At 44.3% G+C, this 14,997-nt stretch overlaps 1 protein-coding gene across 3 annotated transcripts in view; it reads right to left on the minus strand.

The window, feature by feature from the left end:
• The window catches only part of CCDC85C (coiled-coil domain containing 85C), a 180,034-nt gene extending 165,128 nt beyond the window's left edge, over nt 1-14,906 (minus strand). For all 3 annotated transcript variants that reach the window (XM_019552493.1, XM_019552494.1, XM_019552492.1), the window contains exon 1: nt 13,710-14,906. In XM_019552493.1, coding sequence (XP_019408038.1) covers nt 13,710-14,418 — 709 coding nt within the window. In that variant the 5' untranslated portion in view covers nt 14,419-14,906. The remainder of the gene's footprint in view (nt 1-13,709) is intronic.
• Between the last annotated feature and the right edge of the window lie 91 nt (nt 14,907-14,997).

Below are 14,997 nucleotides of genomic sequence, written 5' to 3' on the forward strand. Positions count from 1 at the left end.
CCTGAACTGCATAAGGCAGTAAGATCATCATCATAAAAAACAAAGAGAACATAAAATTAAGCACGTTTAAAACCATACGCTGGACAACAACTGCTACCTGCCAGAGACAGTTAGCCTACCTGTTATTCTTTCTATCTGCTAGGATGGAAGCATCAGCCTTGCCCATCTCCTATGGGCTATATTGGTACTCTGTTGTATCCACTGGAGAATGCCATGTGAGAAACTCCTGTTACTAACAGTTATCTTTTAATAGTATCTAGAGGCCTTAATGAGGTCAGGATCCCGTTGTCCTTGGAGGGGTAGACGCATGCAGTAAGACACTGCCCAAAATTTTAAACGGTGCTGGACTTGAAGTCCCTTTTCAGTTTCACTATTGGTTAACAGGAAATTTAGAGAATATGAAGCTTTGGTTACTGCAAAGTAGTAGAAAAATCTCTTCGCTACCTTGGTAAAATTCAAGACATATTCTGTCTGTAGAGTCTACCAATATAGTAATATCAGTAACAGTGATAAACAGCTCCAAATAATAGTAGGGTCTTTGTGCAATGCCCAGCACAACAACGCATAAAAACCAGTGCCTGCCCCAAACTGCTTAGAATCTAGCCAAGCTCAGGCACACCAAGGTTGGGTATTATCCCGTTTTACAGATCCAGTGCCACAGACATAAATCTGTCTTCTCTCCAGCAGCTGTCATTACAAAGCACAAGTTAGAACCACCACAAAAGACCTTTTAACAACAGGTTGCATAGAAAGTGGCTCTGGGTTTTATTTTGGTTTGAGACTCGAACACGGAAAAAAACCAAAAACAAAATCAACCATAGCAATTGCAGTTTCAGAGAAACTAAATAAAACCCCCAGAAAACCACTGGGGGGGGCGAGAGGGAAGAGAAAACAGCCCAACATTTAAAAGGTGGTTAAATATATAGTACTAGGCACTATAGTACTATATCACTCTGTTCATCTTTAGATGTACCAACATAGCCTGGAGGACTGCAAATTGCAGAAGTAATTACAGTTAGAGGTGGAACCTTCAGTCACTGCAAGAAGAACTTCTCAAGAAACAAGACACGCGTTATCATGTTCCAGGACAAAGAGGAGTGAATGTTCAGGCTTTAAAAAAAAAAAAAAGGGGGGGGGGGAAGAGAAGAAAAGAAAAGAAAAATGGATCCCCACATTTTAAAATGTGAAACAAGCAGCTGAAAGGATGACAAACTCTACGGCTCCCACTATACATTATATTTATGGTATGACTATCATGTTGATAGTATCATTTGATATATATATGTAAAACATTTTTTATGGCTGACTTTATATGGCAATTTAAATTGAATGTGAAAACATCAGGGCCAAGGCCAACAATCGGATGAACAGGCACCACCAGGTTTTCAATTTGCCAGTGAAGGGGGGCTCTGGATCGTGATCCCTGGCCCCCCCTGCACCAGCAAATAGAAAGGGCATGATTGGGATCTGATCCCCCATCCCAAATTTGTGTCTTTTGCAACACACATGGTATGGCAGGAGGCATGATTTGCATGTGCCAGGAGTTCAAGACAAAGCTATATTGCAAGGGCGATCACAACTGGGAGAGACAAGTCCACAGCAATAGATGAACCATCTACAATTGTTTATAACAAACCAAATTTAAAAATCACATCTGAAAGACTGAATAATTCAACAAAAGAAAGGAAGAACATAAGGCCTATGGAACAGCAATGCACAGACTTCTCAACATCAGTAAATTATCAAACAACTCACTGCTGAATTTGAGTTGCAATCAACAGAAAGAACAAGGGGACATTTTAATCTGTATTTTGCACAACACCCCATCTTTGTGGGGTATGTGAACCACTGGTGAAGACTATATAACCTATACCTCTGCATCACATTCAACTGTGAACAAGCTTTTAACTCAGTGGGAAGGGATTAAGAAGAACTCTGCAGATCCAAAGCATAGATCAAAGTTATATTCAGCTTTTGGGGAAAATATAAATACAAGAGTCCTCTACAAATTCAAGCACTACAGAGGATGATAAAAACAAGCAGCTAGGAAGACAAAAGCACACTGTTTCATAAAAGTGTCTTAAGATTCTATATATATATAAGATCATCTTAATACCTTTATCAGGAGCTGAAATGACTTAGCATCAACTAGCAAAGGTATTTTCACATTAACTGCAGAAGCCACATCACAAACGGAACCAAAAGGAACTTCCATCAAGCTGAACACAGAGCGGATATGGCAAAACGGAGTACTAAAGAAAATACAGATATATAACCTCATCAGGTTCTTTGACAGAGAGAAATCAAACTACCACTTAATATATATATTAAGAAGATTTAAACAAGTGTAATACAAGACTCTGATCCAAATTCCAGAGGTCACTAGGCATCTTTCCAGTGATTTAAATGGGCCCAGAGCCACATCATATCAATAAAAGTGTTTAGAACCTGATCCAAAAAGTTAAAGTCATTTATTAAGGAAATGAATAAAATACCTTTGCACTCCAAGATAGGGGAAGAGACAGCAGCAGGGGTGATGTCCATGGGGCAGAACACAATTAATGGCAACAAATGTCATGCAACAAATGAAGTACATAACAAGCTAAAAGGAAAAAAAAAAAAAAAAAAAAAAAACTGTGAAAGACTGGTAAAAGTCTTTTAGTGAATGCCTGCAGTTACAACAAAGAAAGCCAGATACAACTTTGTTATATGTATTAGTGCAGACTGAGAGGGCCTGGGTAGAAGGCTGTAGGTAAGAGAGCAAATACTTTTGAATCCAGCCAGCATCCATCTACTTTTAAGTAGACTAGTTAAGGACACTGACAGCAAACCTTTTGCTACGCTGGTTTCCATAGAAATACTCAGCATCAAGAATCAGAAATGCCAAAAGGGTTACCTTTTTTTAAAAAAAAAATAGTTGTTTTTATTGATCTGCTTTGACTTGTCCTTTTTATCCTAATCCCCTCCTTTTATAAAATAAGTGCCTAGTGACAGTGTGGCACAGCAGCAGCTCTGCAGGTTACTCTCATATCTGCACAGCACAAGCTTCATTATTATTCCAGGGCTAGGCAGACAGCTGTGCCAAACCCACGGGTATGGGACACTCCAGCTCAAGGAGGCTCTCTCCACCCCTCCTGAGACCATCTGAAACTAGGGGCACATCTACACGTGTGCTTTACTGCACAACAGACTAATTTACTGCACAATAAAGCATCACCATCTATACGTGCACAGCAATTGGGCCGGTATAGACCAATTTACAGGTACTATCCAGCAGCAGAGTAAATAACTGTGCTTAAATGCATGTGTAGACAGTGACATTAGGATTAGTTTACTTTGGCTCAAATTGCACAAGAGTTTATTCAGTCACATTAGTTGCACATGTAGATATGGCCAGTATGGTGTCTAATGCTCCTGTTGCAGTGGCAAAACGCAGGAACAGCTTAGTTTTGACTGAGCTCTGCAGTGGAAAGAACTTCAACTCCCCTCAGGAGCCAGAAGCCCCCTTTCCCCCTTTACCGTGGACATAACTGGGCTCCTCGTCAGCTCTCTTCTCCCCCATCTGCTGTTCTTCTGGCTTGTTTCACAAACACTCGCACCGCATTTTCCCCTCTGCAGGAGGCCAGATCCATGACAAGTTTACCATAGAGGTTTGGGGCTATTGCAAGGGAAGAAAGAAGGCCACACAACATCTTGAACCATCCTACACCAAGAAGAAAGAGCAGCTGAACTGCTTTGCAGAGTGACCCGAGTTTCCTTGACCTGGCAAGGCTACATACAAGTTCTACTGAAGGAATACAGATCACAGGGCAAAAGGTAAATGGCCTGTGGCCTGAGGTGGCAAGCCCTCTAGTCACAACTGCTACTCCCAAAGCCACATGTTCGTAGCTTTGGGAGCCACACTATGATAATATCACACAAGCTAGTCCCAAATACAAAACGTCAACAGGCCAGAGAAATGGCTAATACATCACTGAGGAGTCAGATCCTTTAAAACACCATGAAAACCAAAGAGTTGCATTCTTCCCTGGTTCAGAATGGTTTCACCAGGCTGCACAGTAACAGAAATCCAAGGTCCACCTGTTGTCTCATCTTGTACCTAGAATATAAGGTCTTCCCAGCCAGAGCAGCTTTTCTTTCGTGGTTTGTACAGAACCTAATACACTGGGGTCCTGATCTAGTACTGGGGCTCCCAAGAAATACCTCAGTACAATGATAATAAATAATAGTCCACCTCATGATCAGGAAACAGGAGCCTAAGGTGTCAGAGGAAGGTGCAGGACTGTGTTCAACAAGACGGCATTATGAGACCTCTATCATCCTAAAAAGTGATAGTGTCAATGAGACAAGGGAAGGTAGGTCACAGTGTGTTAAAAAGTAGCTTTAATTCCACATCTTTCACTCCCTATGCCAGGGGTGCTCAGCTGTCAGCCTGTGGCCCAGATCCAGCTCCTGGTGCCATTTCATCCAAATTGTAAGGCACCCCACCATCCATGGACCACACCATGGGCTACGGCTTTGTATACTAGATTGGGTGTACGAGGTCCTGGCGCCCAATCCCAACACACAGGGGCAAGTCAAGGTTGTGCAAGCCTGATCCAGACCTGCAGGGCCAATGCTGGTACACGGGATCCTATCCAGTCCACAGACTGGTGTTGCATCACTCGTCTGGCCCGCAGGACCAAAATGTTGAGCACCACTGCCCTGTGCAAAAGGCTAGACTGTATGCCCTGTGCAGGGGTAGCCAGTAGTCTCATTTTAATTTATGATAGAGACAGTTGCTTTTGCTAGAGTATTAGTCCTATTCTTTAGACATGCATAGAGGTAGGGGCGGGGGATTTGCCCTTCAGAAGCAGGAAGAACCAAACAGCCCCTATTTAGAGACTTATTCTGATCAGCTCTTGCAACAGCAACATAAGAAAGGAGAGGTCTTTCATGCCCTTCAGTGTCCAATTACCACCTGATTTAACAGACAAGAAAGACTTTAGGGTGCCTACACACAAGCTAGGAAGCTGCTCCAACGCGCTGTAATTACAGCGAATCAGAGGAGACACAATTAAAATTGGCAATTACCACCTTCAGTAACTATCACATTCTAGCCAGCCTCCATGTCTTATGCATCAGCAGCTCCGCACTTCAGAACGGTGGTAGAGGCACTTTAAATAAAGCTCGTTCAATAAGCTTTAGATAAAGCACGCCTGCCACCATTTTGAAGCATGGGGATGCTGATACAAGATGCTCAGAGCTTTAATTAGAACGGCTCTCAGAGCCACTCTAATTAAATACCTCCCACAGAACACACATAAAAACACCATTAGATGCTACAGCACTAAGTGCCTCAACACCACTTCAGACCAATCAGTATCCCAAGATCATTTCCCAGCCCGCCCACCCCATTCACAAATAAAAACATTCATGAGAAAAACTGAACTGACATGGTCTCAAACCTCCCTCAGGTAAAATGGTGCTTTACCAACATAGACAAGTTACGATACTTCTGTTTCTATGAAGAGCAGCGTGCTCACACAACTGTTAATTCAAAACATACAGCTAACCTTCCTCTTTTTTCACAATTCAGTAGGCAATGGGAAGACAGATTCTCTGATACAGCGTTACTTCTTTCTGCCAGCAGTTATCTATTTGCAGAAATGGGTCAACTTCCTCTGGGAAGACTTGTTAGTATGTGAGTGCCTACCAGTGCTGCTTACAGTTTTCTGTCCATTACACATGCAGTGAAACCTCTGCACATAACGATTTCTATGAACAGAAATCCATATAACCAATACACGTTACAGATAAGGTTGAGCATCTGCACTCTAATCCACCTCAATGCTACAAGCAGTGATAGCTCGTGTTTTGCAGTGCAACGAGTTTCCAGGATAGAGTAACCATGAATGAGCGTGGTGTTTCAGCCTTAAGTGGCTTTCCTTGAGTCACTTAAAATGTTACTTTAAATGGGTTTTTAATCCATTCACTTGCTTTATTCTGTGGTTTGGAAAGTATAGCAAGATGCTGGTGCCAAGGCTGTGGGTTTACGTGCTGCCCAACAATGGAATTCCTCCCTCTCCCCTTCAGAGCACCTGCACACAAGGCAGCCCTGATGAATAAAGTCAGAATAGCCAGGACGGACTGCAACAACAGATCTCATCTGTGGTTTATCCGAGCGCCCACAGGTAAGAGTTCCGGCCCCACTCTTTCTAATGCACCAGGCAGCAACAACAGGCAACTGGAACTGTCAGTCACTGTGGTTTGTGGCATATCCTAAGGCAGGGTGGCCAACCTACACTAGGGGTGCCACAAGTGGCACAGGCAGCCTCCAAGTGTAGCATGCAACAGATCAGGAAGGGGACAGGCAGCGCAGCAGCAAATAGGGCAAGGAGCAGAGGGCAGAGCAGGAGGATCAGGCAGAGAGCACAGAGTAGGGAGCAGAACAGCAGATTGGGCAGAGGAAGGGAATTGGCATGGCATTTAGGGAGGATGTGGAGCTAATCTGTGATATGCTGGCCAGTGAAGTTGGCTGACACTATCCTAAGGCGTGACCACAGACACCGCAACATAACCCACGTGCTCCTCTTTTCCCATTTCTGTGGTCATTATGGCCACAGAAAAACATAATTATCCCGTAAGCTTTTAGAAGTCCATTACTTACCTGCGATACCTCAACCAAGTACAACTCAGTTCAGTGCCTGTGCTCCCTCAGTCCCTCCCATGTGCTAAATACTAGCCAAACCTGCATTTTGAGTAACAACAACTGCCACTTAATCAGATCACTGTTTCACAGAATCCACTTTTATTTGATCAAAAGCTCCCAGGGGAACCAAGTCATTTACACTGTAAGGAACACAGCTCACTTACTTTATTTTTATTGCTTATGACAGATGTAAGTGGATAATTTCATCAAGAAAACTGCCTTTTAATTAATTGGGAGGTTTTGCTCCCCAATAAGATAGCTAAGAACAAAATGTCTCTTTGGAAAGGGGAGCCAAAAGTATGAACAAGATTGAAAAAGAACAACAACAGAGAGATGCCACATAGTAGGGCATAAATATCCAAGGTAGATACTACGAAATGCCAATGCCCAATTTAAACATCAAGGGCCAACATTTCGTAAGTACAAAGCAGTCAAAACTCCCAGGGGAGTATGTACTCAGTACCAATGGATGCAGGAGGTAAGAAAGAGTCAGCCTTTGTGGTGTCTTAAACTGGTCACACAAAATATGGAGATACCCCAAATTAATGGACAATGATTATCTGGTCTCAAGAGACCCAAACCACAATTTTGGTGTCAGCATCTGAAACCTCACCATTTTTAATACCACATTAAGACTACAATAGGAAACTTACAGATTTTTTTTTATTTTTTATTTTTGGGGGGGAGGGTGTTTTAAAAGAAGAGTGATTTTGGTCAGGTCTTACATTCCCAGTTTCAGCCCACAGTAAGGTTTCTTACTTATCCCCAAGGGATCAGTAGCTCCTGCTTTGCAGTACTAGAAAATCTGTCATGGCAAATATAGCAGTACCAAAGAATTAATATTTGTAAAGCACTGTGAAATTGAATATTGTCAGCATCACAGGATATTATATTGGTCAAGTTGCCAAACACCCATCCAGTGCCTCCTTGCTGAGAGGGTCCTTTTGGCTCATAATGAAGAAAAAGGCTCTCCATGAAATTAAAGTCAGGGTTTGGATTCCACTGCCTTCGATTCATAATTCACATGGGGGGGGAGGGGAGGAGGAAAATGTGGGTGTGAACAGCAGAGCTGTTTGATCCAAGTCACTCTCTAACAGGATACCACTGATACCAAACCAAAATGCCTATGCCCTAGAGATATGGAGTGGTCCCCACACTTATATCCTTGGTTTCTTCTGAACTGTTCCCTGACTCCATCTCTTTTTAGTGTCTCAGGCCTCATAAATATGCACATTTACTATAAAGCATTAATTACATATGCTCTAATACAAACAAAGAACTTTGGCCTACAGGGAATGGGAAAGACAAAGGAAGAAAGCAGCACAGTAGTGGCTACATGTCAGATCAATGCCAACCTACAGGGAACAACTATTTCTTTTTAATAAATGTTTCTTTGCCAACATTTTAAATATATTATATTGTACCCTCTAGTAAAATATGGGAACATTTACAAGTGGGAATCAATAAAACTAGTGATCTTCCCACCTCTCTCCCTTTAGAGATAATTCTTCTTCTGTTGAAGTGGATAGCAGTGATGCACTATTACAGCAGACATATTAATCAATAGCCTAAATGCCAGATTTACAGGTTTCCTGCAGACCTTTAGGACCACTTGTTTTTTTAAAGAGTCAAATCTACTGGTGTGGGTAGATAAATACATTAAAATGACATCAAACTGAAGAGAGGCAAGGAGGTACTGAAAATAGCAAAACCAGTTAGGGACAAATTGTGTATGCAGAACATACAACTGCAATGAAAACTCAGTGAGAACCTCCAAGGACAAAGTTTAGCCCATAAGGGAGAAAAAAAAATAGTCCTAGACCCTTGTGCGTGCTGGGAATTACTGCATCTGCCTTGCTGCTAATCTCTAGCAATGAGAAGAAGAGCCACAATTTGTATTTGCCCTTATTCCAAGCACAGCTCAGCTGAACTAGTGCAAATCAAAGCCAGCTGGACTTTTGACAAAGTATCCAGAGTAATGATAGATTTAATGTACTTCTACCATTAGCAGATTGTGTCATCACCCATATTTATACCATATCTGTTGTTAGCATTTAGTGTCTGGAGTACACTGACTTTCTACTAGGGCCCCCACATGCTACAAAACTGAGAAGCATTTAAAATAAAAAAAGGAGTGGGGAGGAGGGAAGGCAAGGAAAGAGCATATATATGACAGAGTATGCATGTTCAGGAGAGGAGAAAAGGGATGAAATGCATCTTCTCACCTTGGACTTGACCTATGGCCTTTAAAGTCAACAGGAAGATGTCCAGTGGGGACTTAAAAAAAAACAACCCCTTTCATTTCTAACACTTGCTTTGATGGAAGGAGAATGGGACGGATGGCTGTGGTTTAGACTCCTTTTACTTGTGGAAACCTCATCTAGATGTTGTTTAACCAACCCAGTGTTTTTGACTCCACAAGGCCGCTGCCCAGCTGAAACCAGTTCTGCTTAGTGCATGGGAAAGCCTCAAACAAAATTGAAGGGAAGGGCAATGCCATTAGGCCCATGCAATTTCAGTATCGTATCTCATAGTCATAGAAAGACAGGGCTGGAAGCAGTGGTGGCCTTAGAGGTGTTGGGGCCGTGGGCAAGAGTCATTTGGGGCCTCTTAGAGGCTTAATTTTGATGACCTATAAGTGAGTCGGACATTTTCAATTTCAATTTCACTTTGCCCTATCCATAAAACTGCAATATAAGTATTTTAATACAATATTGATAATACAAATATTTTGTGTAATTGATTTTTAAAGTGTGGGGCCCCAATGGTCACCCAGTTTGCCCTCCCCTAAGGCCACTACTGCTGGAAGGGACCTCCAGAGGTCATCTAGTCCAGCCCCCTGCCTGAAGCAGGAATGGATCATCCCTATCCCAACCATCTCATACAACCCTAATCAAAATTCTATAAGAGAGTACCACCAGCCCTGACTCAACATAGACCTCACACCCTAACCTGCCACAGGTAAAGCAGGGGAGCCACTGTCAATGTCCTGCTCCTATGAAATTTTGTCAGTATATGCTCAAGAGGTCCCCAGTAAATGGCCATACCCCCGGCTACAGAGAAAGGCAAACCCCCCCAAATCTGGGTGAAAATTCTTTCCTGACCCCAAATATGACTTTTGGTTTGACCCTGAGCAGATGGGCAAGACCCTTTAGCCAAGAACCTTCAGCTTTGCTCCCAGCAAGAGCACTGGTACACCCCAGTCAAAGTCCACAGCCTCAGCTGTAGCCAATACCCAATGTCTCTGGGAAACCTGTAAAATCACTAGTGATTCTCAACCAAAGTGTCCAACACCCTGGGGTACTGTCAGATCCTTTGAAGAGTGCTGTGAAGAGATAAGCAGATAAGCTAAATAAATAAATTCAGTCTCAGGCTTGTCCCCACATGATCACCCTCCACCCCCACTGCCCAATGCCTTTACAAAAAGGTAAGCACATGTAATACAGAAATTTGTTTCTGAAGCTGGGTGCCACCCAATTCACAGAAATTATGAAGGGGTGCCTTCAGTTCAGTGAGGGGTCCCTCAAATCCACAAAGGTTGAGAAACAAGTCCTGTCTTGGACTCTGTCACACCTACCTTTCAAATAACCATTTGTGGGACATTTACTGTTTGGGATGTGCAGGCAGAGCGCTTTCTAGTCCACCAGCCGTACCAAGAAATTAAACCCTAGCATTAAACCACTGCTGCTCTGCAGTGAGGCAAGAAAGTAAACAAGATTTCCAGTACGTAAATGAGCTTCTGCTTTCCATCATGCACCTTCCATTTTATCCAGTGCAAACAGAAAGAGTCCCCTTAGTGCAGAGGTTTCTCATCGTCAGCTCAGCTACAAACTTGACTTACTGGATTCTTTCTGTTCACCTGTCTCACTCTCCCACATTGTATTGCAGTCTTAATAAAATTCCAACACAGTCCCAGGCAAGCCTCAGTGCCAGACTTCTTGCTGTCAGTCAAAAGTGGTCAGATAAGAGGCTACATTTGCATATGCATTCACCAGCTTTTCCAAAAGCACATTCAGTCATATGGCCTTCACTGAATACTGATGCTATCCAAGGACGAAAACTACTTAAGTCATTTTACAGCCCTGCTACCTAACTGGCCAGATCAGGCTTATTTGCATCTCACCAAGGATTATTAGTTTGAAGAGTATTGATTATATCTGCCCCATCAGCAGGTATTAAGCTAAGCAAGATCCCAGTGAGAAGTTTGTCAGGATTTGCCCCAAGGGACCACCTTGCACATCTCAAACCACAAAAAAAACCCAAGGGACTAATGCAGCTGTGTATTCTCGCTCTCTCTCTCTGGGAGCCAGAGATCCATTTTCTCCTAGGTGGTTACTTTCACATACAGAAATGGAAGCTTAATTTCAACAGACTGAGTTTCCTTGAAATAATCCTATCAGGGCAAAGTTCCTCACACACATGCCCTGTGGGAGAGAGCAATGCTTCTGTCCTCTAAACCCATTGTTTCCTCATCCTTCCTATTGCCAAGCATATCCTGAGAGAACTGCTGCAGGTCAAAGGTATCCATGTTATGGCCCCTTGCTTCTGCAATGCATTCGGCATTTTATACCTCTTTAGCAGTATCATCTTGCAGAGCTGAATGGATTTCCTCATCCACAGGCAGAGAGAAAACCCAGGCAAGTTACTTCACAAGCTGCAGTCACTTGTGTCAATCTTCCTGGTAAGAGAAGGGTTGGGCAGGGCACTCCCATCCTACAACATGCGACACTTAATGGCAAGTTGGAGGGAACAGATGCATAGGGGAAAGTCGGCATGGAAAGGTAACATTCCTCAATCCCACACCCATGCCCCACTGGCCCAGCAAGTGCAGGCTCTCTCCTCCCTGCAAAAGCAAAGGGAGGCAATTGCCTGTTTTTCTGCAGTGCCCTTGGGATCTAAGCAGTAACATCAGGGCATTCCAACAAAAATACATGCTTACGCAGGGCATTAGCAAGCAATCCAAGTTACAAAAATATACCCGGTTAATGTGAATGAGACAAACTCAGCCCTGAGGTCATTCTATTGAAGTCAGTAGAGAGACACCTATGGGAATTTGGCTTGGGGTATAAAAAAGAGCTTTCTGAGGTTCTCTTTCCACAGAACAGAAATTTAGTATTAAACGTTGCCAAATGCACATCAGACAAAGCATCTCAAATGTAAGCAGCAAAGCTTCATTAAATAAGATCCAAACACCTGCTTCAAAAGCCTAGGTAGTAGCACACATTTACAAACTGATTCAGACTCATGACTGAAGGATAGGGAGGGAAGAAAAATATTTCAAGAAACTGCCTATGTCCTGCAATTCCTGATGGCAGCACCAGACTCTAAATCACTATATCCTCTCCTGGGTTAAGTGTGCTCTGTTCAGCTGTCCTAGGGGAAACAGATTTTGCAAAGGAAGACAGAGGGGTGAGGCATTTAGGGTAAGCAGCGCTCAGGGATCAAGCTGGTAAGTGCTGAGTGGCTGCAGAGCCCACTCATGTCCCTCCTGAGGCTTCCAAGTGCATAACCAGTGCCTGAGGTTAAGGGGCCAAGTCCTCCGCTCCCCCCAGAGGGGCCACGACTCCTTCCAGCTGAGGGCTCAGTGACTTGGCAACTCTGCCAAGCCACCCTGTGCTCCATGGTACGGTTCTTGCTACAAGACAATCCCTTGCTCTCTTTGAACACAATATTCCCGCATTTGGAACATGGTGAGGTTGATCGTGTCAGCACCCCCCTTTCTTCTGCGACATGTCACTCAAGCCTGACTGTCACAAGCGGGCAGTACTGAGGCTGAAGTTTCCAGGCATGGAGAAGGGAGCTGCTGTAGCATGCACCCCACTTACTAGAGAACAGCCAAATCATACCAAATATCCTGGATGTAAAGGGGTTTGAGGAAGCTAAAAATGGCTGAGCAATATACAGAAAATTAAGCAGAAGCATGATTTCTTATCATTTTATCTCATGAAAACTGCTCCCTTTGGAAGTTCTTCAGGTCTAAATGTGAAATCTTTTCGGTTTCCAGAATACTTCCCCGCTTCCTGCTCCCCCCTCAACCAACATATTACAGTTTTGAAGTCAATTCAGGATGGACTGTGAACTTTGATCATAAATCCCCAGCTGAACAGAAACTTTGCCTGAATGAGAACAGCAGAAAGAGGCCTGTCACAACTCTACGGCAAGATTGTTCCATCCTGACCGTGTTTGTGTTTTACAAACAACAATCCCGTCCTCACAGGCAGCTCTGCTTCAGAGGAGGGCAGTGCCAATCTCCATGCACTCAATGCCCTGCTTAGCTTCTAAGCACTGTTCAGCTGGACACAGACAGACCGTCTGCCAGCGAAAGCCCCATGGAACTAACAGGTGATGGTTTTATCCATTATTGGGTGGATGAGGATTTAGACCACTGTTTCCAACAGCCCAAACTCTGCTTTTCATCCAGCTCAACCGACCAGCAAGCAAACAGCTAAAGATAAAACAAGCACTAAAGGGTGGGGGTATATGGGTTAGGAATCAATGTTTTAGTCCAGGAAAAAAAAAAAGAGTTGTCTGCCAGGATTTAAAATAAAAACATGCATCCCACAGCCCCAGTCATTAACAATGCACTCAATGAGCATTTAAACACCAGTACAACTCATCAGAAGAACTCTGCTTTGCACTAGTCATCAGATTAACAGGTTTCATAAAACCACAGATAAACACAGGGGGGTACAGCTCCATATTTCCCAGAAGGGCAATTATCTCTTATTCTAATACTGCTGCTGCTTATCATAAATGATGACATGCATTCCTACGGCACTGCCTGTCTCAAAGCACTGTCCAAACGTTTATACAACACTCCCTTGAGGCAGATATCATTTATCCCTGTTTTATGGAGTCACAGAGAGGTGAAAGTCGCTTGCCAAGGAAATTAGTGGCAGAGGTAAGGAAAGAACCTGAGAGTCAACCTGCACCTGACTCAGTCCCATAACCACTAGCGATTGCTTCCGTCTCTATAGCAGGGAAGCAGAGATATAGTAGGAAAGAGGAACAGACTTACCATTGAGGCCATTGGGGATACTCCTGTGGTGAAGAGGTGCAGACAAATCGTCCATAGATCTCCTTATGGCTCCAGCTTTGTTGTCAACAGGTTTGTGATGGTTGAGGTGATGGTGGTGGTGATCTGGGCTCCCTGCACTGCCGGTGCTCGAGGTGCTACTGCCATCCCCCACATCCCTGGTGCCAGAGCCCCCATTCAAATTGGTCAAACTGGCCTGGCTGTCTATGGAGCTCCTGGAGCCAGCTCCATTTCTCTCTTCGTCTAACATGAGGACTATCTCCTTCAGCTCCATGTTCTCCCTCATGAGGGACTCCTGCTTTGCCTCCAGCTCCTTCAGCTTCTGCTGATACACCCCAACTTCCTTCCACATCACGCTGGCCGTGTGCCGCCCAAACCTCTGCCATTCCCTGGACAGCTTCTTGCCCTTCTGCCGATCGTCATCCAAGAAACAGCAGAGCTCTCTCAGTTCGTGGTTGTCGTCCTGCAGTTTCTGGTTGACCTCCTTCAGCCCCCGGATCTCGTGCAGGTGAACCTGCAGCCTCCGGTTCACATCCTTCATTAAGTTGCCGTGCTCCACCATCAGGTTCATTTTCTCATTCTCGACTTTCCGCAGCCTTTTCACCAGCTCTTCCTTGCTCCATCTCATCAATTCCTCCTCAGATATTTTGCTCAAGTCTTCTTTCGACTCCTCCAAGGAAATTTTGGCCATGTTCCTGTCTAGAGCAGTGTCTGTTTGCGAGGAAAAAAAAAAGATCCGATTTTCCCCCTGGGGACTTAGTAAAAAAAATATATATATATGTTTTGGGGGGAAGAAATATTACAGCTCTTCCAAGCGGACCAGGCAGACAAGGCCAACACATCCAAACCAGACTGGTCCCCCCACGGCCCCCATGTCAAAACCAAGCAAACAATGGATTAAAAGAGAAAAGCAAGGAGCGGGGAATTGGGGTGCAAGTGTGCCAAGTGAATGGATGCACTTCCCCTGGGCGCACCCCCCAGCCTCTGCCTTTCACTTGTTCGCCTGCACCCCACCCCTCCGGCGCCGGCAATGCAAAGGGGAGCAGGAGCTGCGGATAAAAGCGCAGCCCGGCTCCAGGCACCCAGGGAGGCTGAAGAGCTGCTGATGCAGGAGAGGGAGAGAAACCTGCCCCTGCGCTCCCGGATGATGTCAATGCCTTTGTACCCGGCGGGCGGGGCGCCGAGCTGTTCTTCGGAGACGACGACTACGACGAGGACGTGATGGAGGAGGAAGACCTGGAGGTGGAGGTGGAGGAAGAGGAGGAGGAGG

The sequence above is a fragment of the Crocodylus porosus genome, unplaced genomic scaffold (genome assembly GCF_001723895.1).
Source record: "Crocodylus porosus isolate Cpor-Errol unplaced genomic scaffold, CroPor_comp1, whole genome shotgun sequence".
NCBI classification, from domain to species: domain Eukaryota; kingdom Metazoa; phylum Chordata; order Crocodylia; family Crocodylidae; genus Crocodylus; species Crocodylus porosus.